Below are 23,762 nucleotides of genomic sequence, written 5' to 3'. Positions count from 1 at the left end.
ATGAAGGAAGTGTGAAATGTGGACAAAAAATGGACCAGTTCCTCCCAAAATTCGGGGTCAGAGGTGGAAGCATGCTTTTGTTGCAATGCAAAAAATATGAATTATTGGCTATTATGCATGCCGACTATTATGCACATATATGGCGTGTGAATCATGTAGAGAAATTTGTGGATGAGTCAAAGCAAGCTGCACTTGTGGAAAAAGCCGGTATTGAAAAAAGTTTGTTGTGCGTACCTCGTTTAGCTCGAGAGAGTGAAATCCTTAAAAAATCGTATCGCGGAGCACAATCCAAGACACTGTGAACAAGTTCCGGTAAGAGCACCAAGGAAGAAAAGTGTAGGAGGTAAAACCACTGGTGATGACGCAACGTTGGCGACAGAGTGAGCGAGGGGCCTTAAGGCGGGTAAAAGGGACGCTGGTGGTGGTAACGGTGAGCGAGATTCGTGAACGGTGCTGAACCAGAGCTGGTGAACGCAAGACTGAGGGCTGACTCAACTCGGCGTTCTGACCCCAACAACAAGCTCCCAGCAAGAAGAAGACCAAGAATGGTTCTTGCCTCAAATCCTATCATCCGCTCCCCATTTGCGAGGAGTATGCAGCGTAGTCAGCTCTCTGTAATGCTCTTCTCCTGTTAAAAAGAACGGCATGCATGGTGGATGGAATTGGTGGATTGTCGTTGTTTGTTGGTGGGTAGATACGGCTTGTAGTGCATGGCATCCATTTCTTCCTCCATCCGTTCTTCAGATGTTGTGCCTTTGCTCATTGTTGCAGTTGCACGTTCTGAACAGCTCCACTAATGATGCCTTACATCATGTGAGGCTGGCTACTGCGGATTCCGTTGGGTTCAAGGGGTCCTGCGAGGAAGATGGCTGCCTTCGTTCATAGTTGACATTACGGAGCTGAGCAAATGGGGAAGAATAGTTATCCGACAAAATGAAGTAGATTTTTAGGCGTCTCTCTGATTGCGGTGCGCGTCTTCACGTGGTCTGCAATACGTGCATTAATCCTGCATCGTCTCATCGAATTCACGACGGGATTCATGAGTCGTCCTTTTTTAACAATACAATGGACTACAATATGTGTGTCTTTTTCAAACTTGTGGAGCTGTCCTCATCCTCCCACCCTCCTCGGTCCTCCCCATGTATTTCACTCTCACTGTGTTCCCAACATTCCCAATATCGGAGGAGTCTTCTCGGGAAGCATGCATGCAGAGTAAGCGATACACATTTTGTGTCTCATCTCGTCTTCTCTCATCTAATCCAGCAACATCTGAGGGATGAGAAAGTTGGGGTTGGAAAGCAGGGTGAATAAATTGTTGGAGCCCTTCCGTCCGAACGTTTCACCCTCTCTCGCACACATATTGGCTACTTGCACGACTTGGAGCTCCAGTGAGATTGCCGATGAGTTTAGTACGCGTACATATGTACATAAACACGTTACACATTTTGCATTATAGGTTCCATTGTAGAAAACGAGAGTGATTTGACTAGTTGTACCAGTTTTAAGGCCAAGTTTGCCCCCCATCTATCCACAATCTGGATCATGTTCTACCCTAGCTTTCATAGCTTGGCCGAGATACATACGCATGCAAACTGTTCCAAACATCCTATAAGCACAATCGTTATTTTTATCTTGCCTAAATTAATTGCAAATGGATGCGAATCAGGAAATGATGAGAATTCAATTCCACGTCCTTAGAATTAACTTTCCCCATTGGGAATTACTGTCATCTTCCAAACAATTCGGACCAACTTGTTCCATTGATTGTTGGCATTGTAAATTCCCCATCACACGTCCTACGTATGTACGAGTAAATATTACCAATTGTTCAAAGTGCATAATAATCAATACAGCAACTTTGCCTTTTGCAAGTGCATTAGTAAATGAAAATGGCTTATGCTTATGTAAAATGTACTTCACACGGAAATAATAGCTACCGGGTAGCTTTACATGTTTAGCTAAATTGTTCTGCAAATGAAGAATATTGGTTTTTGGAGCGAGATTCCAATTTTGCATGGAATGGACTAAAATAACATGCATGTGATTACTTATGGCTGGTTGAGTGGTTCCAGACCACTAGTTGGAGTAATAACGTAAGTGAAGAAGTGGATGGGCGACGGGCGGCGATGGATTCATTTTGCATTCTGTCGTGGCAAGATCATGGGACCCATGGGAAAAGAAGGAAAGCTCGCGTTTACTGAGAATTAAGACACAATTTAGTCACAGAGAGTCATATATTAGCATTATTTGAGTATTTACTGATTGGACCTGAGTCGGAATGCTTTTAAGCTGAGAAGGAAACACAGCTTCATTTACAAAGAGACTTTTTTATTTATGACTTTCTTGACAAGATAGGAGAGGAATCCAGCCAGGCAGGATTGAAAGGAGTCTGTTAAGAGTTCCAACAAGAAAATCGTCCCAATTTAAGAATAGAGTTTGGTGAAGTACAGTGTTTATGACCGCAATATTGGTCGGCATTGGCCGGATAACCACCGATTTCTTCGTCGGTCGAATGAGAATGCAATAAGCACCCTTCTGTCCATTAAATATTTCGCTAAAGAGCGCTAAAGATATAGATCGCTAAAAAGCGCCATCACCCAAGAGTTGGAGGTAGAGAGTCCCTCTCACTTGCCAAGCGCCACCCGCACTTTTGGCAAGCCCCGCCGGCTCCCCACCCGGTGAGTCTGCTGGGTGGGAGGAGCATTGGAGAGGTGACCCTCCCGTAAGGCTCTCCCCTTGCAGCGTTGCCCCCCCCCCCGGACCACCCCTCCGACGGGAAGAGAGCTCTGGCCGAATCCAGGGGTGGACCCGACTCCCCAGAGAGGCAGGGCGGCCCAAGGGCGCAGCTACAATGGGGAGCTCACCCAGTCCGTCCCCCACGAGCGCCTCCCGCAGACTGACCAACATTTCTGGCGCAGCTCCTTTTATACCCTATGGAGGGCGGTGAAAGTGGTGAAAGTTCTGCTAAATAGGTCAGTTTTTCGATTGCGACATCATGGCGACGGTGACACGGCCGGTGTGAATAATTAAAAGTCGAAGCGGTGGCATTATTAATTTATGCTCTCATTTATTAAACTATTATTAAATCTGGAATTTAATCACATAGCTGGATTAGATACTGAGAAGAATAAAAATGCCAAGATAATATTATAATATTCGTCGAATCAAGTGGGCTTGCATGTCTAGAATTATTATTATCATTTTCATGGTACAGGAGAAATATATGGTAATTGAAATAGCAATTATTACTTCTGATAAAGAGTGGAGGACAATTGCATGCATATTTATAAATTAGGTCACTTTATAATCTGTAATTTTGTTTACCAGCGTTGAAGGCAAAATCATGCATATTTATATATATATTGTTTACAAATTTTTTATTTTGTAACGACTAACACTTATACAATTTGATTCGACAGGGTCGACATGCATGCACGCCCTTCCCCGGAAGATATACAGTTATGAATATAAAATAAAACATAACACTGCTAATCAATTTCCTATTAGATACATATACGGGATCGGAAGGAAGGATCGCAATAAGAATTTTCATACATATAATCACCACATAAAAGACTCTTGTACTACTCCAACAAGTAATACTTACGAGTAAAATGTTTAAAAACAAGGAATACAACAAATAATTTTATACATCATTTCAGTTCATTATATGCTTAATACACCCGCCTAATAACGCTACAAGTTTTGGATTTAATGGAATATACGTAGTAACGGAGAGTTTTTGGATGGGTTTGATCCAACGATGACAACATGATGTGAAAAGGACAACGACGACTGCTCATGCCCCAGTTGTCGAATCGTTTGCTCTAAAATGTAGCAGGTAATAAATGTTTAAGTAAGAATTTAAAAACCCAAATAGAGAAGTTTTGAAATTGTGGATTTCTCACCCATAGTATCCTTGATAAGCGTTCCACCCTTGTTGACCATACCCATATCCGGTAGACTGCTGGTAATTCCAATTAGCATAGTTTCCATATTGATTATACTGCTGACTGTAGGCATATTGGTCATACGCTCCTGCAGGCGGAGCTCCGTTTGTGCTGGCTGGTGCCTGATCTGTTCCAGGTTTTGTGGACCCATCTGGTGCTCCTCCCACCGCCTGTGTCGTTGTCTCGCCGGTTTTTTCTCCCGTGCCTGGTGTCGTAGCCGCCGGGGTGGCTGGAGCAGCAGCCTTTTTCTCTCGCATAACCTTCGCAAGTTTCTGTAACTCGTCTTGAGCTTTGTTTACACTTTCCACATCCTTCCCATAGTCTTCGAGGAACTCAATTTTTCGATGGGCGAAAGTAACCTTCTGTTCTTCTGGGAGTGTACTTGCCAATGCGGTGTTGAACGTGGACAAGATAAGGTCGTCGTCAATGGGAGAGCGTTCCATTCCCATGTCTATGAGCGCCATGATACACCTCGCTCCTGTGCTGGGGTCCACATCAATAGAACTCTGGAGAACCTTTAAAAACATAATAATTGTATAAATTAAACAGGTCAACACTCTGGTAAGGAGGAGAATGGTAAGATCTTCACTCTCACAGTCAGTCTGTTCAACAGACTCTGTATTGTCTCGAAATATTTATCAATCTCACATTGTCTTATAAGGAGACAAATTTGATTTTTAGCCCGAACCAGGGCTTATGTACCCGTGTTGTCTGTCTGTCTGTCTGTCCGACGATAACTCTCTTTAAACTTATCCGATCGACTTGAAATTTTCCACACATCTAGACTATGCAAATACACAACTCGAGTTCGTAGAGGGGCGACATTGGTCCAGTGGTTGACCGGTGGGGGGTCAGCGGAGTGGGTGGGGTATTATGCACCAAAATTTCAAAATTGTCGTAGAAAGCTGAAATTTGGCATAGAGGTTGCTAGTGGCTCCTAATGAAAGAATATGAAGTGAAATTGGAAAATTTGTCAACCGGATGTACCCGAACGGGTGACCCATACCGATTTTTCCAGATCATTCAATCGAGCTGAAATTTGGCATAAAGGATGCGAATGGCCCGTAATGGAGGAATATGAAGTGAAATCGGTAAAATTTTCATATCCGCGGACTCGTTGGGGTGACCCATACCGATTTTCATAAATTGTCGCAAAAAGCTGAAATTCGGAACGGTGATGCTTAATGGCTTCTCATGAAATTATATGAAGTCAAAGATGAGCAAAAGGTAACCAGAGGGCACTAAGGGATACCCATACCGATTTCTAAGAATTTATATATTCAGGTAAAATTTAGTGTGGAGTCGAAAAAAAAACTTACAATTAGAATTGAGGAGGGTGAATTTCGAAATTTTTATACGAACAGCCTCTACTGTTCATGGTAGTTGGTGCCAAGTAATAATACCAACTGATGTTAGTTGATGCAAGAATTAGTGAAAAATAGTATAAGATTCTGACAAACATGGGTTTACTAATCAACCCTGGTTCGGGCTGAGCAAAGCTGTACTGATAGGTTTTTTATAATGACTCGTGGGGAATAATTATTAGTTGTTCGAAAAGAGAAGGATGAGGTGTTGATTGCCTTTCAAAATACTAACTTCTTTGAATACTAATACTATTTATTGCAAGATTTAAATTAAACTTACTTCTTTCGCTTGTTCATAATCACCCAACGTCTGTAAGAAGGAAAATGACATGTTTCATAATTAATGATTTAAACAAACGAGCTAAATACTTGAGTAAGGTTTGATGCTGATTACCTTATTAAGAAATCTGGCATATTTTATACTCAAATGTACAGAATTGGCTACACTGCTGTTGTTTCTCATTCCCACAATAAACTTTTTATATAGTTCTTTGCACTGAAGCAGATTTCCTCGTCGTCGTTCCAGATTAATGTGCCTGTATGCAATGAGGAGGGAGCCTGGGGTGGCTTCATCCAGTCTGCTCAGAATCTCGCAGGCCGCTTGGAAATTCCCATGTGATTCTTGAAAGGCAGCCCAGTGTAAATTTATCCAGGGTTTCTTTGGATGGTGGATAGTACAGGCGCGACGGAACACGTCTTCTATTTCGAGTAACATGGAACCATCCTCGTTCCGATTCATTAAATATCTCACGTACTGCAAAAATAAACGTAATGAATTAAAAGTTAAGGGTAATATCTTGCTCCATCTATTTATTCCAACACACACACATCAATAATCAAATAACTACTAACCTTGATCCAATATTCTTCATATAGTGCACAAGCAATGAGACATCTCTCAAAAAGAATCTTGATTCTTTTCCCGTCTCCTTTTCCAATTTCAAATTCTAAATATTCCTTCCACATTTTCAACTGGCCCTTCTCCAACGGCTTCACGTGGAAGTAAGGTCGCTTAATCTGTTGACAAAAATGAATAAGATAATAAGTCTCGGGTCACATTAAACCACACCAAACATTCATCGTAAAATACATCGCCTTCTTACCGCTTCCTCAAATGTCCATCTCAATGAAATTTCAACTTCATTCTTTTTGTACACCTCCGTTCGTCGCTCCACAATGAGTTCGCGTATTTTATTAGTTTCCGCCTGCAAACATGGGAGTCAAAAATATTGAATCCATATCCTTCAAAGGTTGACAAATATTATGCTCTTACCTCCTCATCCAAAGGTTCACTACTCTCCGTTTTTGATGACTCTACAGAGTTTTTGAGTTCGGCAAACTCCTCCGTACTTAAAACTTGGGATGGTTTATATTGGTTCACGAACTCTTTGACGCTTCAATTAGAAAAACAATTACTTATTACACGGATATTAACAGTAAAATCTTGTAAATAGTGTAACGACATACTTTTGAAGGTGAATTTGGTAATTTTGCGTTGGTGTACCAAGGAGACGGTCATAGATTTGGAGCACGTTGACCCAGTTTTCATTCTCCCTTTCCCATTGGATGTAATGTTCCCATAACTTGTCTGACCTGAATAACCATGAAAGATCACCAAATTAATAAGATTCTAATTTTCTGCATCCTGTACATGTAGTACAAATTGCATTCCTCACCTGAACTCCATCCCACAAGCTGTGATGGCAACGTCAAACTGAGACCTTACAACTTCCGGCTCCGTCTCGTGCGTGGCTTTGACATAGTTTAGGTAATGGATCCAGAGATCAACACTGAGAGAAATAGCTTTAAGACCTCGGTTGAAAACCTGAAATGTACAGCAGAACAAGGTGTGAATCAAACCAAGTAAGAAGTTCTGATATGCCTATGGTACTCCATAACATTAGTGAATAATTTGCATAGTGATAGTAATAATTATATTTGTGAGTGGTACCTTCACATGTTCATACCTTCATCAGCTTCACCACCATCATCTTTCTTTCTCTCTCTTTCACCCTCTTTCTCTCTTTCTCATATTAGCAGTAGCAGTATAGAGTTGTCGGACAAAGATCAAGTTCAGTATTTACTTTCTTTATAACCACTACACGCGTTTACTTCAGACGGAAGGGCGAATTAACTCATTTGATATTTTCAAAGGGAAGTTACAACTTGAGCTGTGACACAGAAGTTGATATTTGTCCTCCAACCAACGGAAATTGTCCACCATGTAGGCACCGTAGATGAGATATAATTGGATTGATATTAAAAATTACAATTCAATGTAGAATTACAAAAATGGATTAAATGTACAAATAAATATATAATTTTTAAATATATGTAAAGTTGTCCATTAGTGGATGGGTCGAGATTGGAAGATGATCAACACATATAAATTTGCGGCCCCAAATTCATTATCATCCATCATCATCATCACAAGGAACCAGTAGTGTGAGTGAGAAGATCGAGACGCTAGAAAGAGACTGGATCGTTTGTTTTCGTTCCCAATTGAATGGAATAATAATAATAAAATAGATAATTTTGTAATGCCTCTGAAAGTACCCTCAGCCACTTTTCTCTGTGGGTCTCCACTACTCGATCGAGTGAGTGAGTTTGAGTGATGCTACTACAAAGAAGGGGTCATGGTCTACACACACTGCGCGCGCGTGGGGTGGGTGGTGAGTGGCAACAACAAGAAAATGAATTTCCTCATGAGATTTATAAGCTATGAATCATAATAATATGTTTTGTAAGTAGGGGAGGTCAAGCAAGGTTACCTTTGCACACTCCTCAGCCGATCCTTTCCGTTTCTCATAGTCTGCATACTTTTTCCAGTAGCCGTAGCAGTAGGGGTACTTTCCCAGGAACGCGTCATAAGCCTCACGAGCGGCGAGCAACTCGTTCTAAAAAAGTGTCAATGTAAGAAATCGTAAGTAAGAAGGGAAACTTAACGTCAATCAATGGAAAGAAGAAGTTTCTTGTAAGCTCACCTCAGAGTCCACGTATTGAAGAAGTTGTGTCCAAGCAGTGAAATCGTTAATGTCATTCTCCACGGCTGTCCACAGCTTTTCTAGATCGGGGAGCAGTTTTCGGACATCGAGGAGTGGTTTCTTATTTGGACTCGGACCATCTCCTTCTCTGCCACCCAGGTTGTCACCCAGCAGCTCACCACCGTCCCCATTCATTTTCAATAGCACTTGGGCATCCGTATTGAGTTCCCCGTTTTCTTCTGACAACTTCCGCTTAACACCACTACCTTCCTCCTCTCCTATCCCCCCCAATTCTTCCATGGGAGGAACGATGAAGGGGTTGGAGTTTGAGTCGGCTGTGAATGAGTAGGGGTTTCCAAATTCAATCCCCTCGCCACTCCCTCCTCCTGGGTTGGAGTCATCGCCGAGGTTGGGAGCAAATTGATGGGAATTACTTCCGTCAGAGTCCAAAAACGACGAGTCCATGGATAGACTTCAAATGAAACAAGTGCGCAAGATCTGTTTCCAAGAATAAAACAAGTAACTCGATTAATTTCATAATAACACTCGCATATAAATATTGCATATCTGATGCAATATCCATATTAATCTGATGAAAACTATCTTACCAGATTGCAATTATAAGGAGATAAATTTATTCCGCTGCAAGCTGGTCGGAAATCAATTTCAAACGACGACGACGATGACAAGGACAAGAAGGAAGGTTAATTTGTATAACAATTAGTAGTTAGCTAGTTCGTTTGTAGTCAGCACCAAGCCATACGCCAACTGTCGCCAACTACTCTTTGGGGGTTACTTTGTATCGAATTACTTGATGGATAGGAGGATGGATTATTTGCACACAATAGGAAAACTAATAATTGCTTAGTGGGTTAGGCTGGGTGGAGCTGAGCGTACGGGAGGAGGGGCGGAGAAGAGAAATTGCTTGTTCTTTGATAATGAATTGATGGGCACTTTAGTTAGTTTACTAAATGAATAGTCAACCCACAACAAACCAAGTGGCAATAGCTGAGCAGCAGCGAACGAGTTGAATTGGACGGGCGAGTTGGGAGAGTGCGAGGACGATGGGCAGATGGTGTGCAGTGTGGGCAACATGACTCTCGGAGGCTGCAATTCAATTTCATCCTCATTTCGTCGCTATGACTAATTAATATTATTGTCTATGATGACCTCTCGACCTTGTAGTGTCCCTGCCTCCCTGCCTACAACAATAATGACACAGGTCATCAGACCTTTTTTAAATTGAGAGTGAAATTTATTAATGACTTAGTAGGCCAACATTACAAAACGACGCAACGCCATGATACAGAAGAACAGCATGGCGATTAACACTAACGTGATGGAGTAGAGTGATATAAATTACATTAATACTGTTACTTAGTTAGGTTTTAACTTAACAATTAAGGAGTGACCACAGTTAAGTTGAAGATTAAGGCAATCACCACTGAAGTCGAAGAGTGTCCCCATCTTCTAAGGAGTAGTGTCCAATTTCTGCCAAGTCATTGTCCAGCAAAAAGGACACTTCTGGGTTCTAGAAATGGGCATTATATTTAATTATTAAATAGTAGTCAATACTTTCATCATGCTTAATATACACTAATGCCTTTATACCCTGCAACTGGTGACTGTAATGCATATAGGAACGCGAGGTATGCCAAAAGTGCGTTGTAACAAGGCTTTCATCTTTTGTAGTGTCATTGTTTTTATGATTTGCTTTTCAACCTCCTTCACTCCTTTGACTCCACTTTCCGCTACAACTATGAGTCCTACGTGAGGATCCAAATAGAAATGTTCATAAAAATTGCGTTACCACTCGAATACTTTTATTTACTTGTCGCTTACGGACAAATGCAGAGTTAGACTTGGGACCACTAACAGGTTCAGAAGGTTCGGAGGCGCCGTGTCCTAGAACAAAAGATTAATTATAAGAAATCAATTGGCAAACTGGGAATGTTAACAAACTACCAACTTTGCATGAGGAGAACATAAAGTGGATGCTTCTGAATAAATTCTGCTTTTGTGCCCACTTTGGCATAGTCTTCTGCATACAGTTTGACATAGTCTAACTCCGCGTCCCGACGCTCTTGCCGTTCAATATCGACTCCTTCCAACTTCTGAAAGTGAGTGATAATAAGTTGTGTTATTAGACATTTTTTGAAAAACAGTGTTTCAACACTGACCAGTCAAAAAACTAACCTGAATGTGCTGCAATCGAGCAATTATAATTTGTCGATTTGTGGCTCTTTTGTAACTGTTAAGTACAGGATTTGTGTCCATTCTCAACTCTCTAAGTGCGGTCAGCTTGTTCAGTTCGCTGATGCTGGACCACTATAAATCGACAACAAGGTTAGAATTTGAGTAATATTAGTAATCTCCGCAAATTGTCAAAGATTCAGCAAATACCTCTGCAATAAAGTTATCGCTAATGTTGAGCCTTCGTAAATTGGGGAGCAATGATAAAATAGCCACTTTCTCTGTGGAAAAGTGGATGGATGTCAATTGGTTTCCGGTCAGGTTGATGTACTCCAATCTGATCCAGGACAAAATAGTTTGTATGTTTTATTAGAGTCGTTTGAATGCATTGGCTTGATTACTTTGGTAAAACACCGAGACGACACACTTCTTCCCAGGATGAAATTTCGTTCTTTTCTAGATCTAAAGAGATCAGATTGGATAAGCTGGTGGTGGAGCAGGATAAACCGTCTAGATTGGACACTTTATTGAATGGAACCTATTTTAAGTATCGAGCATTAAATTGTCTATACAAATATGCACTTTGTTTATTATTTTTACCGTCAATAGATTTATCATTGGCCACATTGTAGCCAATGATTTAAAGTGCTCCCAGCCATATCTCAATCCGCCTAAAATCACTTCTTCCATCCTGATAAATGTGTTAGCATACAGGTTGACCTCTTCGTTTGTTGGAGGTGAGAGTGGATTTCGACTGAGATCAATCCTCAGGAGCCGGTTCGCCCAACCAGTGAAAAGTTTGAGAAGCGGGCCCCACTCTTGCAGCAGGTTATCATTCAATTCAAGCACTTGCAGCTGAGGACAAAGGTCTACAATCTCGCCCCAGTCCTGGTCTATGCTTGTGATGCTGCAATGACCCAAATTTATGACGCGGAGTTGACTGAAACAGAAACATACATGTAGAAAAAATAAATAATTAGTTTGTTTACAATCCAAACAATTACAAAAGTGATATTTAAACTATTCTCAACTCACCCATAGCCAAGCTTCTTTTTAGATAACCGATCCTCAATGGATTTCAAACTGGACGGAGTAAGTTCAGGATCATAACGTTCACACAAGGCTTCTTTTAGTGAGTGAATTTTTTCCGCTTTCCCAACTTTAATAAAGGATGCAGAGTTTGGGATGGTGACAGAAAAGTAGACACGGTCGCCAACGGAGCCAGAGTGTTTTCCTCGAGTGGGGTCGTCCCATTCCACCCCCAGCCACAGACCAGCATGACCTTCAACTTGACCCACGTAGCGAACATTGCCCACCTGTTGTGAGACGCGCACACGGTCGCCCACTGGAAACATATCAAAGTACATCAACGATTTTGCATGAAAGATGGGTCTAAAATTATGAGAATAAAGTTCCGTACTTACCCAAGAAGGGATCTTTGAGGGACGAAGAGTCGGGTTCGTCTACCTCAAATTGGAACATTTTATTTACAAGTCCGATCTCAGTAGTGTGGGCTGTGAAATGAACGATTGAATGAATAAACAGACAGTTCGCGGGTTGAATCATAATCCCGCTGTTTAGAGTTTTTTTACATCAATAAGTAGAAATTTTTGAAATTTGTAATGTGAAGTACAAATAGTTCAATAAAGTACGCAGTAAACTCTGTAAACAATCAAGAAGTATACTTGTGGATATCAGCAGTTGTCATCCCAGTCTTTCGAAATTCGTAAGTCTAAAAAATTGGTCATCTCAAAAGACTGGTCCATATCTTTCGGCTCGATTGCAATTGTAAGTTACAATTTGTAATATCCTTTAATTCTGAAAATAGAGAATAACAGTTGTGGGTTATCCAGCAAAACGATGGAGTACCAAATAGCAAAGGGGACAAAGTTGAAGCTGAAGGGGTCCAAGAATAAGGCTTTGTTGGAAGTAAAAAAGAAGAAGCGCAAGTCCACTACGACGACCAGTGACAGTGCGGAGAAGAAAGCTGCCCAAGCGGTGCTCGAGGATACGGTCAAACATGGTGAGTATTATCATGTATCTACGACATATAATCATTTAGTTGTATTGGTTATATAGTCTAACAAAAAGCAGTGCACATTACATTGTTGAACATTAAATTAATTGATTACGATCGTTTGTAGGTGGGTGGTGGTTCGTGACAAAGTTTGATGAAATATCCGGCACAGTGGCAATTGAGTTTGGGAACAGCACTTATGTGAAATGCTTGGACGATGGAACTTTCACGCTAGGGGCGCCGCATAACGATGGCGATGGCCCTGCGCCGGAGGAAATATTCACTGCAATTCGTATCAACGATGACAAAATTGCTCTCAAGTCTGGTTATGGCAAGTATTTGGGTATGCAAATGCAACATTTAATTCAATAATCTGATAATTAATTTTGACATTAATATTACCTATGATTTTACTTAGGTGTCGACAAGGGTGGAGGTGTCGTAGGTCGTAGTGACGCAGTGGGGGCGGTAGAACAATGGGAAGTCGTTTTTGAAGAGGGCAAGATGGCTTTACTCAGCAATTCTGGCCATTTTATGACCATTGATCCAGTAGAAGAGAGTGTAGTCTGCAAATCACGAAAGGTATACAAATGCAATTTTTAATTTAACAATCTTATAATACAATTCACAATTTCAGCGTTAATTCATATTTTTATGTGTAATTTTTCCAGGCTGGACCATCTGAAATTATAAAGCTGAGGTATTTTTCGAAATTTAAATCGTTTTCGAAAACACAAGAAAATATCGGTATCTATATCTGTTTTATTTTATGCAGATGTATCGTAGAACGAAAAGTTGAGCGTACTGGTGCTGAGGTTCCAGGAGAAGAAGAATGCGGTTCTGTGAAAGATATTGAGCTAAACTATGTAAAAAAGTTTCAAAAATTTCAAGACAAAAAGATGCGACTTTGTGAGGAGGACTTGGAGAGTGTCAAAAAGGCGAAGGAAGAAGGAACGCTGCATGAATCCCTTCTGGATAGGAGATCAAAGATGAAGGCTGATCGATATTGTAAATAGTATACACCTTTTTGTTATTATATTGAATTAAGAGTAAGCACGACCATAGGATTGTGTAATTTTATGTAAATCTTTGATGAGATCTTAATTATAAATACATTAAATAATTACACCCTCAATGTTCAAAATAGAATAAAGTAATTGATATAGAGTAGAACTAAACAAAGTTGAGCTTGAATATTACTCTACATTATAAATATCCTACAACTTTTGTCTTTTCTCTGGAGGTGGTTTCATTTGTGGTGCACTATTTTCTGCACCATCGCCCTTTTCAACTTTGACCTTGATTAGGGAAATATCTGGTTTCACGTCTTGGTTCGTATCCACGTTCTGATTGGAATTTGGGGCAGATTCGGATGAGTTTGTTATCTGTTTGGGATTTGCATCAGTCGTGGTGGTTGCCGCCGTCGCAGCATTTTCTAAAAAGTGTATAAATTTTATAGCTGCATATATGTATAAGTCACCAGTATTACTTACCAGTTGACCCTGATGGGAGCTGTGCTGCTGTTGCTTTGGATTGTGGAGGTGGAACACCCTCAATCTGAAACTGTTTTGGGGGAAATTTCTTGGACAGTTCGAGAAGCAGCATGTCAACCCTTTGCCGTTGAAACAGCGAGCTTGGTTCCTCCTTCTTTTCCTTCTTCTTGGCATTCATCTTCTCGTCCATGGGGTCCTGCTTATCCTTGAACTCCCACGAATAGCCTTTAGAAGGGTTGTAGCGACTGTAGGACAAGCATTCATCAAATGCTTGCTGTAGATGGTGAACAGTATTTAGCTGGAATATTTATAGGCATTTTAACATATAATCATTTAACGCAACTTTAAAAGTTAATCCCTAAAGAGCTAGATGACATTTTGTACCAGTCTGGAGTTGACAACTGATCCCAAATCTGGTGCTTGGTATACAACTCCAGCAATAATATAGTAATCCGCAATGGGCGTGGTCTCCCCAGCACTGTGCCTGTGCTGTTTCCTTATTACATATAAAATCGGCTCTTGGACGTGAAGCAAAATATATTCCAAACCGGTCATGTTCCTGGAAATAGAAAAAAAATATGCATGTCAGACTTTTTTCCCACCCACTATCCGTGTCTTTATTCTTACGTCAACTGGTCGACATTGAGCCGTTGCATTTTAACAATTTCGTTATTGCATGTCCTGTCATAAAATGGGTTGCTCCGTTCGGAAAAGTAGTCCAGCACGTTGGTCCCATTCAGAACGGGAATCCAAGCAGAATCGTGCCAGGATATTCGGAGCAGTCCGTCTAAGAACAAATTGGCAAACTTGCGTCAACACAAACAATCTATTCTGTTGATGTCATTCTGTTATGAATTTGTCAATTGAAATGAAACAACTCAACAACAGGAACTTGATTTAATCGTGATGTATAGGTTTCAGATTTAATGAAGGTTAACAAATTTATTCAGGAAAGATCAATTTGTGCAATTCAGCAAGCAATTAATACAAAATACGTCTAAATATCAACTGCAATTACTTGTTTTCTAAATGTTTTCTTATTACGTAATACGTAGGACAAAGAGTCTAACTAGTAGTAAAAGCCTTAACAACTGGAGGGGAAAAGAACGACGCGAAAGACCACTCGTTCTCCTTTTCAGAGTCTTCCCACTCGGTCGGATTTACGTCGAAATCTACCATTTTCTTTGTCAAAATCCACCATCTTCCTACAAACCCCACATCAACAACGCGCTCCGACAAGATCTCTGACCAGCGGGGCTTGACATATTTGCATTTGGCATGAAAAACTGCTGCCTCCGGATTCTCATGGTCCCTCCATATAACGGAAAAGAAGGCACAATTGGTATGTCGCAAGAGTCCTTTAATCTCCATTTGTCGCACATTCTGCAAGTATGAGACGGATATCGGATTCCGGACATCCTTTGCAATTAGTGAGAGTTCGGTATCCATTTTGGTGACAAAATCAAAATAATTCTTTCTTCCAGGATTAGTGAACATGGCGTAGAAGATGCCTCCGAGACTGACCAAGTAGAATATGGCCTTCCTTGGCTTTTCTCTGCCTTCTCTAACAGCGTCCAACATAACGTCCCTGTAGTCAATGTACAGGCTGGTCCAGAAGATGCGCATTTTCTCCTTTAATTTCATCTTGGGTTGGGTATTACCAATGGTACTGGAACTGGATTTGTTGAGGGTGGAGGTAATTGTGGAGATCATGCTAGATGCGCCAGGGTTATTAGTTGCCGAAGAAGAGAATGATGTCTTTGTAACAGCAAGGACATTCCATTTTCGTGACAACGATATGATGGACCTGGAGGACAGACGGAAGAATAGGGAAGATGTCTTGAGCATTTTGAGGTTTTAAAGGCTAACAAGTAGGACAATTTCAGCAGGTCAGTGGTGGTGGTGGAAAGTCCTCAATCAGGGTTCAATTCAATGGAGAAGGTCTAAAGAGGCGAGAGAAATAAGAGGAACAACAGCTCAGTAACCCAGCAGAAAGATGACCATTCGGGAACAACCATATTAATTCTATTGCACTTTTCTTACTATCCTTATTGTAAGTTTTCAGTAATTACTAATTATTTGACTTGAACAACAACTAAAGTTAACCCCTACAAGTTCTAGGTGTTAAAAATGTGGACTCACCTTGTCCTTTCATCTCCATAATCCTCTCAGGAAAAGTGACCTGCCGTGAGTGACTGGTTTGGTTGGAGTCAGACTATTTTTAGGCGTGCGTGGGGCTTGGGCTGCCGACTTTTCAAATGTGAATGGGTGGACCAGGCAACAATTTGCAAAATTTCAAATTTTCTTCCACTGTTCACTGTTGCACTGGGTCTCATCTGCAGCTCTGTCGGCAGGTTTAATTTTGGTGGAGTGCTGGCCATTGAGCTGATCAACTCTATGCACCTTTATTTTCATTCGCACAACATTCGTCATGTCCTATTCAGTGGAATAGGACACCATTCATTCATCATCGTTGGTTATTCGTTGTGCATCGCAAAGATAACGAGCTCATCTTCCAAGGAGCAAACTGCTGTCATCATTAGAAATTAGACATTTCAAAACTTCTTTCAAATTCATTTCATTCGAGCCTCACTTGCGTCGTCAAACGGTTCAAGAGTAGTTTAAGGTAAACTTTGAACTTTCTTTACAAAATTAATGTCATTTTGTATTTATCAAAATAAATCTCATAGACAATTTTTCTGTGATTGAATCATAACGTCTTCGTCATTCCTGTTTGTTGCATTTTTAGTAGTGGAGGCGAGTGGGGAAGAATTTTGTAGCAGTGGGTGGAGTCAACATATGGGCTCAACCAACAATCAAATGGAAAACGCCAACATTCCGCCAGAGGAAAACAATTTGGGGGACGGAGATGCTGTAATGGAGCTTATCTTAGAGTTTCAGGTGAATTGTCAATCTATTCTTCTTTTAAATTTCGCCAAGGATGTTATTATACTTATTAACTATGTTTTTACAACGGATAATCTGTAGGCCGTGTCTGGCATGGAGGACATGGATGAGTCACGAAGAATCCTTGAAAGACACAACTGGGATCTACTTTCAGCCATTTCTAGTCACTTAGGCTTTGAAAATGCAGCTCCTGCTGACCATATTGAACATCAAGTGCGTGATGACCCATCTCCTCCAACTCCTCCCCCCATGATGGGGCCTGGACCATCAAATCAGCTGGCTGCACCTGGGGGAAGACCAAATCCTGGACGGCAAGGAGGGGGTGGCCTCTTAAACTGGGTGTGGGCACTCCTTACGCGACCAATGGAGATGGTGTTTCAATTTGTATGGGATGTGATTGGGTTTGGCCTAAGATTTCTTAATTTAAGAACCGATCCAAGAAGAGGTAGATAAGTTTTACTATAAGAAGAAGATGTGCACATGTTGTTACTAATTTTTTTTTCAATTCAGCCATTACGAATCCTGTCCAAGACATTGTAGAATTCCTCACAGAATATGAAGCAAAGTTTGGAACTGAACATCCGAATTTCTATCAAGGAAGCTATGGGCAAGCTCTGGCCGATGCTAAGAAAGAACTGAAATTTCTCTTAGTTTACCTTCATTGCAAAGACCACCTGGAGACTGACATGTTTTGCAGAAATGTAATGCCAAACAGAGATTTCAACGACTTTGTCCGTGAAAACATGTTGTTCTGGGCCTGTTCAGTTTCCAAGCCTGAGGGCTACCGAACCTCCCAAGCGTTGAGAGAGAATACGTACCCATTCTTAGCTCTTATTGTTCTAAAAAATAATCGAATGACAATTGTGAAAAGGTAAAATTTATTAATACTGATTTTTGCTATTATATGTATTGTTCGTGCCTACAATATTTACAAAGTTACAATGTATTTAGAATTGAAGGAGAAACAGATCCTTCGGTGGTGCTCCCTCGACTTCACCAAGGTGTTGCTGACAATGAAGCTTTCCTTGTCGCTGCAAGACAGGATCGCTATGAACGGAACATGACACAACATTTACGTCAGCAGCAGGACGAAGCCTACTTACAAAGTTTAAAAGCCGATCAGGAAAAGGAGAAACGAAAGCAAGAGGAATTAAAGAAATTACAGGAAGAAGAAATGGAAAAACAACGCAAAATCGACGAAGAAATTCAACATATTGAGGTGTGTGTGTATTGTAATGTATTTATTAAGTAGTTAGTTCTGGAATAACAAATATCTTATGTCTACTCCATTTAATATGTCGTGCAAAAATTAAGCTTTTTGTTTTCTTTTCTACAGGATATTAAACGACAGAAAAAGGAAGCTGGTGAAGCACTGAAGATGGAACCCCCAGCCGATCATCCCGACACTATCCGTACCATAATTAAGCTTCCAAATGGTACAAGACTGGAACGACGTTTTCTAAAAACAGATTCATTATCGGTAATTATTATTTATTTCTACTTGTTCTCTTCATGAAAATAATACTAATGGAATTATTTATTTTTACTCTATATAGCATCTCTACCAGTTTGTCTTTAGTCATGCCGAAGCACCCAACAATTTTGATATCGCCACAAACTTCCCCAAGCGCAGTCTTCCTTGCAAGACGACGTCCAAAAGTAATCCAACTCCTCCGACATTCATGGACGTTGGGTTAGGAAAAAATGAAATGTTGTTTGTATATGATTTAGAATCATAGTTTAATAGTTTTAATCATCGTAATAGCTTAATCGTCACCACCATATATTTTCAATCCCTGATATCTCAATTAATTATTATCAACATCATTATTCTAACAATTCATTTTCCACTCATTTTAATTTCGTTTTCGTGCGCAATTTTATTATTCGTAAAATGAATCCCAATTTTTATCATAAAGAATATTTACTAGATATTCTCTTCGTATCGTCGTATATTATTAGTAAGATCAATTCTTGAAACGTGTTTATCGACGTCATCGCATTGTATTGTATCCAGCATGTTGTTTTTAATCAATCAATGGTGGATGAGTGGAAAGAGCGAATATAATATATTATGAAGGAATATGTGCAATTGTACCTTTTGTGGTATTTTTATTTACAATATATTTTGTCAGTTGTCACTTAGGGACTGTGCAGAAAGCATGTGATCAATTTGAGGGGGTATCTTATCCTTCCCATGTTAATAACATGGGACATATAGGTCACACCAGGGGGTAGGGGTCAAAATTCTCCGAAAATCGATCGCATGTTTTATGTACAGCCCCTTACATGAAAGTCGAACTATTAAAACGAATAAATAAATAAAAATTGTTTATTGTAACTTTGTAAAAGTGTAGCGATTGTACACCATGCTTGAGGTGTATGTTGTTTTGAGTTATCTTGAAAAATTACAGCAACCTTGGAGTGAGTGTTCAGCTGTTTTTTTTCCTCGTGTAGTTTTGTGATTCAATTCCATTCTGTAAAGTTAAGCGGTGTATAAAAATCAAATCAATATATAATCACAAATTGAGTTCTTCGACTAACCAGCAAATTCTTCATCGTCAAAGTCCTTCAAAATTGCTGCCAGCTTCGTTGTAGAGGTTGCTCCACTCTTTTTTTGACTGGAGTTACCTTTAAGAACAATGTATAACAAACCATATTAAATAAACGAGCGACAATTATTACTAAAACAAATTAACGTTAAACTAGGATTATGCCTTGTTGATGAACACGCTCCGATAATCCGAGTTTGGACGATTCAAATTCTTTGCAGGTTGCAAGATGGGTCGTCATTTCTTGTGAGGGGATGTGGTGTCCTTGATTGTAAGGACAAATCTTGATTTTCTCCATTAAATGGGGGTGTTGCTGTGATAACAACCCAAATTCACATCATTAGAAAAACAATTCACAACTACTAAGTAGTAGTAGAATAAAAAATAAGCTACATTACTAACCTGTCGACATTTGACGAGATGAGGAATGACCCTTAATCTGCTGACGACGTGTGAATCGTTATAAGGACACAGGGTCTGACCGTCGGAAAAGGTGTGGCTCATTTTGTTACTTTTAAAATTATCTAAAAACACTGAAGGATTAATTACTACAAAAAGTTACGTACTATTAAAAATTAAAATCCAAAATCATTCGTCGACATTGAAATCGAAAAAAACTAAATAAACACACGAGTAGAAACTTGTGTGACGAGATTTGGCGGTGGGAAACCATCGTGACGACGATGTCTCACGAGGCCCGAGAGCAGTGTGGGTTAGGTCAGGGCACCATTCACCACACCCACAGTCGCTAACTATTGTGGTAGAATGATTAATTATAATTGCTTTGCCTGTTCCTGTACCCCCATAATTAGCAACTAGTTGCAAATATAATCCATGAATGATCCCGTCCGATATTATTTTTGCACTGCTCTCTCGCAAAATTCGGCTTTTCCCAGACACCGGAGTCACACTCGCTCACTCAGTTCTGCTCCGAACCGAATTAATTCTAATTAACTAATTGATTGGCTTTTAATAGTTTCCGTGTGGAAAGTTGGCGTGGAAGTGGGAGCGGTTCCACCCACAGTCACAAATTCTATCTGGGTAGATCCGTCTTTAAAAGAATTGCATGACTGACGTAAATTTGCACATTGTTGACGAATTAAGGTAATTAGACCACATTAAATGGTTCTTCATTTATTTCATGCATTTCATTTTGTATATTGATATTAACTCATGTTTTGTGTTTCAGCTGCTGTTTGTAAATTACTTTGTTGACATTGATTATAAAATTCAGCCAGGATGTTGAAATTCTCAAGTCGAGCTAGTCGCAAATGTGTCAAGGTCTGGTAGCAGAAATCATTATTGATTAGGCTAGTAGAATGACTTACTTGATTTATGTTGCATTTCAGTGGGCCGAGTTGTTGAGCACGGCCAATGGGCGTCAGTACTCTCAACTAAGCATTCTACGTGGGGGTGGGTTTGGCCGTGTTGTCTCCCAGTTGCCTCTATCAGTTCCCCTGAACAGTCACTCGGAGAGGTCGTGTTCCTGGAGTTTGGGCGGATCCGGATGTGCAAGATCCTTTCACCTCAGTGTTCCCGTTCAAGATGAGAGCAAAATTGTCGTCGTTCCACCTTTCGCCGACTCTATTTCCGAGGGCGATGTTAGGTGGGAAAAAGGTGCGTCAAAATTGACTGTGTTAATCACATGATGATCAATCTAATAGTTTAATTACTGTTTACATAGCTGTCGGTGATTCCGTCTCTGTCGACGAGACCGTGGCTGAGGTAGAGACGGATAAGGTACACTCAATTCTAGTGGATTTGTAGCAGATAGTATGTTTATGTTTATTTTTATTAGCATAAATAATGATTTTAATTTCTTCCAGACCTCAATTCCGATTCCTGCTCCTGCCAATGGAATAATTGAAGAGAGATTTGTGGAAGATGGAACAACGGTCAAGCCAGGAATGCAATTGTTCCGGATGAAAGTTACTGAGGGTAAGTTTAGCCATATTTATTTTCATACAATGAATAGTTTTGGATTATTATTATCTTGCTACAATATAATGAAAATATGTAACTGTAGGTGGTGCAGCACCTGCCAAATCTGCAGCCGCACCCCCTCCTCCACCACCACCACCTAAAGTGGAAGCTGCCCCATCACCACCACCTGCAGCAGCAGCCGCCCCGCCGAAAGGTATTGTCGCTATTTACATCTTAATTATGGGTTACATCAGGGTGCATAAACTTTTTTGTTGTCCGTGGTTTCTCCTAAGGAGAAACATTACATGTAATAAATAAATCTGCATTTGATATTCAGCCGCTGCTCCACCCCCCTCAACTCCCCCACCACCTCCTCCACGTCCATCCAAGCCAAGGGAAAGTACGCCGATAGCCGCAATTCCACAAATGAGCATGGTTGAACCAAGAGTCAAGGTGCGCATGAGATTGTGTTTATTAAAATATAATTACTTGCTTTTAGACAGTAGTCGATTAGTTTGTCTGACAGTCTGATGATTTGTAACTAGGTTCCTCCTGCCGATCCCACCAAGGAAATCAGCGGTACTCGAACGGAACAACGAGTAAAAATGAACAGAATGCGTTTGAGAATTGCTCAGCGACTGAAGGAAGCCCAAAATACGAATGCCATGCTTACCACCTTCAACGAAATCGATATGAGGTAGTAACTAAAACAATTATCTTCACGGCAGAGTAAGTTCCGCTATTACTATCTGACCTACTTTTCATCTTTCAGCAACATTATCGACATGAGAAAATCCTTGGGTGAAGCCTTTGCTAAACGCCATGGAGTCAAGATTGGGTTCATGTCTCCTTTTGTGCGAGGTATTTAATGTTTAACCCAAGAACTAAATAATATACAATCGGTTTCATCCGCATTTGTTGTAACAACAGAAAATAATAATGACAAACTTTTTATTGAAATCATTTTTCTATTTGAGCTTCCGCCTACGCGTTGATGGACCAACCCGTGTGTAATGCCGTAATTGAGGGACAAGAAATAATTTATAGAGACTACGTTGATATTTCTGTGGCCGTTGCGACTCCAAAGGTATTTATGACCGATATATTACAATTGTGGTTTAAATTTAAATCACAATAATACCTTTTTTACCATCAGGGCTTGGTTGTCCCTGTGTTACGTAACGTGCACTCGATGAGTTACGCGGATATTGAGAAGGGAATGGCTGCTCTGGCAGGTTAGTATTTAATTGCATGGAGGCATACGCAAATCAAAAACTGATTAGTTGTCGTTCTTTCTATACAGTGAAGGCTCGAGACGGGAATCTCGCGGTGGAGGACATGGATGGGGGCACTTTCACCATCTCTAATGGAGGAGTCTTTGGCTCCTTGTACGGAACGCCAATCATCAATCCTCCTCAATCTGCTATTCTTGGAATGCATGCCATTGTTGAGAGACCCGTGGCACGAAATGGACAAGTAAGTGCTTCCTTTTTTATCTTATTTTTTACTCCTACCCCTCATTGTTTATAAGAAGAAAAAGTGCCCTCGCTCGTCTTTCCATTATATGCTTGCTCCGATATCATTCTGTCCATTCAGTTGACTACACACTTATTGCTTCTTAAAATATTTTTATCGATCGAGCTCGACGATATAGTGTTTATTCAGCACCCGGCAGCGTGCAGCAGGCTGTTGAAATGGCTCATTTATAAGTGTTTATTATCATCTAAATCTAGTCTGCCTTTTCTCGTGTCGTAGTCATATAATATGATATGGTGTTACATAATGTCATAATGTGTATGTGTGTGGTTTCTTGTCTAGGTGGTGATTCGTCCCATGATGTACGTCGCATTGACTTACGATCATCGCCTCATCGATGGCCGTGAAGCTGTGACTTTCCTTAAAAAGATCAAATCTTCTGTCGAGGATCCACGAAGCATACTGATGGAACTTTAATTTAAATTAATTCTAGGGTAGGAATTGAGAGCAAAACTTTGAATTTGTAGCAGAATCCATCATTCTAATAATTATTCGAAAACACTGAAACTCTACTGTACTTAATTTCCTTGTAAAACTATTGTAAAAGTGTAAAGACATTTTTTTCTCCTCCTCCTCCTCCTTGTGGAGAAGGCTAGTCATGTAGGCATGAAATGAATGACGAAGAAACATGTTCAACTTTGGCAAGTGAAAAACAATAATAACATTTATGCATTCATGATGATAATAATGATAATGTAAGAAGAGTACTAAATGTAAGATTTGAAAATGCAATGGCTTGTCATCTTCGTCACGGACCGCACACACAGTATCTCTCTGTTCTTATCGTAGTAGTGGTCATATATTAAAAATAAAGTGGATTTGGTTCAGTATATCTAAATCGTA

At 40.3% G+C, this 23,762-nt stretch overlaps 8 protein-coding genes across 11 annotated transcripts in view; 3 read left to right on the top strand and 5 right to left on the bottom strand.

The window, feature by feature from the left end:
- LOC110859280 (enolase-phosphatase E1) overlaps window positions 1-495 on the bottom strand; it is a 38,705-nt gene extending 38,210 nt beyond the window's left edge. The window contains exon 1 of the mRNA XM_022108193.2: window positions 235-495. The gene's annotated coding sequence lies outside the window, so the exon portion shown is untranslated. The remainder of the gene's footprint in view (window positions 1-234) is intronic.
- A 2,552-nt stretch (window positions 496-3,047) lies between these two features.
- On the bottom strand, window positions 3,048-9,332 carry LOC110859252 (pre-mRNA-processing factor 39). The gene is made up of 12 exons (XM_022108145.2): window positions 8,907-9,332; window positions 8,299-8,796; window positions 8,086-8,211; window positions 6,991-7,139; window positions 6,782-6,907; window positions 6,588-6,708; window positions 6,418-6,519; window positions 6,167-6,331; window positions 5,709-6,068; window positions 5,595-5,624; window positions 3,909-4,465; window positions 3,048-3,827 (listed from the first exon to the last, which is right to left on the bottom strand). The coding sequence occupies exons 2-12, from the start codon at window positions 8,761-8,763 to the stop codon at window positions 3,800-3,802; spliced, it is 2,229 nt and encodes a 742-aa protein (XP_021963837.1). The 5' UTR covers window positions 8,764-8,796; window positions 8,907-9,332; the 3' UTR covers window positions 3,048-3,799.
- A 199-nt stretch (window positions 9,333-9,531) lies between these two features.
- Window positions 9,532-12,021, bottom strand: LOC110859197 (tubulin-specific chaperone E). The gene is made up of 10 exons (XM_022108075.2): window positions 11,916-12,021; window positions 11,527-11,836; window positions 11,092-11,431; window positions 10,893-11,029; window positions 10,702-10,828; window positions 10,495-10,626; window positions 10,268-10,412; window positions 10,141-10,203; window positions 9,910-10,064; window positions 9,532-9,829 (listed from the first exon to the last, which is right to left on the bottom strand). Exons 1-10 carry the CDS (start codon window positions 11,971-11,973, stop codon window positions 9,737-9,739), a joined length of 1,560 nt encoding a protein of 519 aa, XP_021963767.2. The 5' UTR covers window positions 11,974-12,021; the 3' UTR covers window positions 9,532-9,736.
- A 22-nt stretch (window positions 12,022-12,043) lies between these two features.
- Window positions 12,044-13,682, top strand: LOC110859202 (protein FRG1 homolog). 2 transcript variants are annotated; one of them, XM_022108084.2, is made up of 6 exons: window positions 12,044-12,217; window positions 12,320-12,514; window positions 12,636-12,851; window positions 12,927-13,090; window positions 13,180-13,208; window positions 13,284-13,682. In XM_022108084.2, the coding sequence occupies exons 2-6, from the start codon at window positions 12,352-12,354 to the stop codon at window positions 13,522-13,524; spliced, it is 813 nt and encodes a 270-aa protein (XP_021963776.1). In that variant the 5' UTR covers window positions 12,044-12,217; window positions 12,320-12,351; the 3' UTR covers window positions 13,525-13,682. The 2 variants fall into 2 exon arrangements, with proteins under 2 accessions (XP_021963776.1, XP_021963775.1); XM_022108083.2 differs by having other exon boundaries at window positions 12,052-12,279; window positions 12,345-12,514.
- Window positions 13,552-16,356, bottom strand: LOC110859201 (mediator of RNA polymerase II transcription subunit 6). Of its 2 annotated transcripts, XM_022108081.2 has the most exons (5): window positions 16,144-16,341; window positions 14,629-14,788; window positions 14,386-14,560; window positions 14,002-14,299; window positions 13,552-13,943 (listed from the first exon to the last, which is right to left on the bottom strand). In XM_022108081.2, exons 1-5 carry the CDS (start codon window positions 16,160-16,162, stop codon window positions 13,726-13,728), a joined length of 870 nt encoding a protein of 289 aa, XP_021963773.1. In that variant the 5' UTR covers window positions 16,163-16,341; the 3' UTR covers window positions 13,552-13,725. The 2 variants fall into 2 exon arrangements, with proteins under 2 accessions (XP_021963773.1, XP_021963774.1); XM_022108082.2 differs by lacking the exons at window positions 13,552-13,943; window positions 14,002-14,299; window positions 14,386-14,560; window positions 14,629-14,788 and adding an exon at window positions 14,898-15,944 and having other exon boundaries at window positions 16,144-16,356.
- A 39-nt stretch (window positions 16,357-16,395) lies between these two features.
- On the top strand, window positions 16,396-19,249 carry LOC110859199 (FAS-associated factor 2). Of its 2 annotated transcripts, none has more exons than XM_022108079.2 (7): window positions 16,396-16,627; window positions 16,754-16,902; window positions 16,990-17,353; window positions 17,419-17,779; window positions 17,860-18,127; window positions 18,245-18,388; window positions 18,465-19,249. In XM_022108079.2, exons 2-7 carry the CDS (start codon window positions 16,801-16,803, stop codon window positions 18,645-18,647), a joined length of 1,422 nt encoding a protein of 473 aa, XP_021963771.1. In that variant the 5' UTR covers window positions 16,396-16,627; window positions 16,754-16,800; the 3' UTR covers window positions 18,648-19,249. The 2 variants fall into 2 exon arrangements, with proteins under 2 accessions (XP_021963771.1, XP_021963770.1); XM_022108078.2 differs by having other exon boundaries at window positions 16,751-16,902.
- LOC110859203 (gametocyte-specific factor 1-like) lies at window positions 18,996-20,144 on the bottom strand. The gene is made up of 4 exons (XM_022108085.2): window positions 19,863-20,144; window positions 19,626-19,773; window positions 19,453-19,539; window positions 18,996-19,385 (listed from the first exon to the last, which is right to left on the bottom strand). The coding sequence occupies exons 1-4, from the start codon at window positions 19,962-19,964 to the stop codon at window positions 19,375-19,377; spliced, it is 348 nt and encodes a 115-aa protein (XP_021963777.1). The 5' UTR covers window positions 19,965-20,144; the 3' UTR covers window positions 18,996-19,374.
- Window positions 20,145-20,383: 239 nt separating this feature from the next.
- LOC110859198 (dihydrolipoyllysine-residue succinyltransferase component of 2-oxoglutarate dehydrogenase complex, mitochondrial) lies at window positions 20,384-23,751 on the top strand. The gene is made up of 13 exons (XM_022108076.2): window positions 20,384-20,564; window positions 20,650-20,741; window positions 20,810-21,077; window positions 21,145-21,200; window positions 21,287-21,398; window positions 21,487-21,597; window positions 21,721-21,836; window positions 21,929-22,080; window positions 22,156-22,244; window positions 22,361-22,470; window positions 22,540-22,618; window positions 22,687-22,859; window positions 23,202-23,751. The coding sequence occupies exons 2-13, from the start codon at window positions 20,700-20,702 to the stop codon at window positions 23,334-23,336; spliced, it is 1,443 nt and encodes a 480-aa protein (XP_021963768.1). The 5' UTR covers window positions 20,384-20,564; window positions 20,650-20,699; the 3' UTR covers window positions 23,337-23,751.
- The last annotated feature ends 11 nt before the right edge of the window (window positions 23,752-23,762 follow it).

This window comes from Folsomia candida, unplaced genomic scaffold (assembly GCF_002217175.1).
Source record: "Folsomia candida strain VU population unplaced genomic scaffold, ASM221717v1 Fcan01_Sc025, whole genome shotgun sequence".
Classification (NCBI taxonomy): Eukaryota; Metazoa; Arthropoda; class Collembola; order Entomobryomorpha; family Isotomidae; genus Folsomia; species Folsomia candida.
The sequence above is the reverse complement of the archived record's forward strand: the minus strand, read 5'-3'. Positions and strand labels throughout refer to the sequence as shown.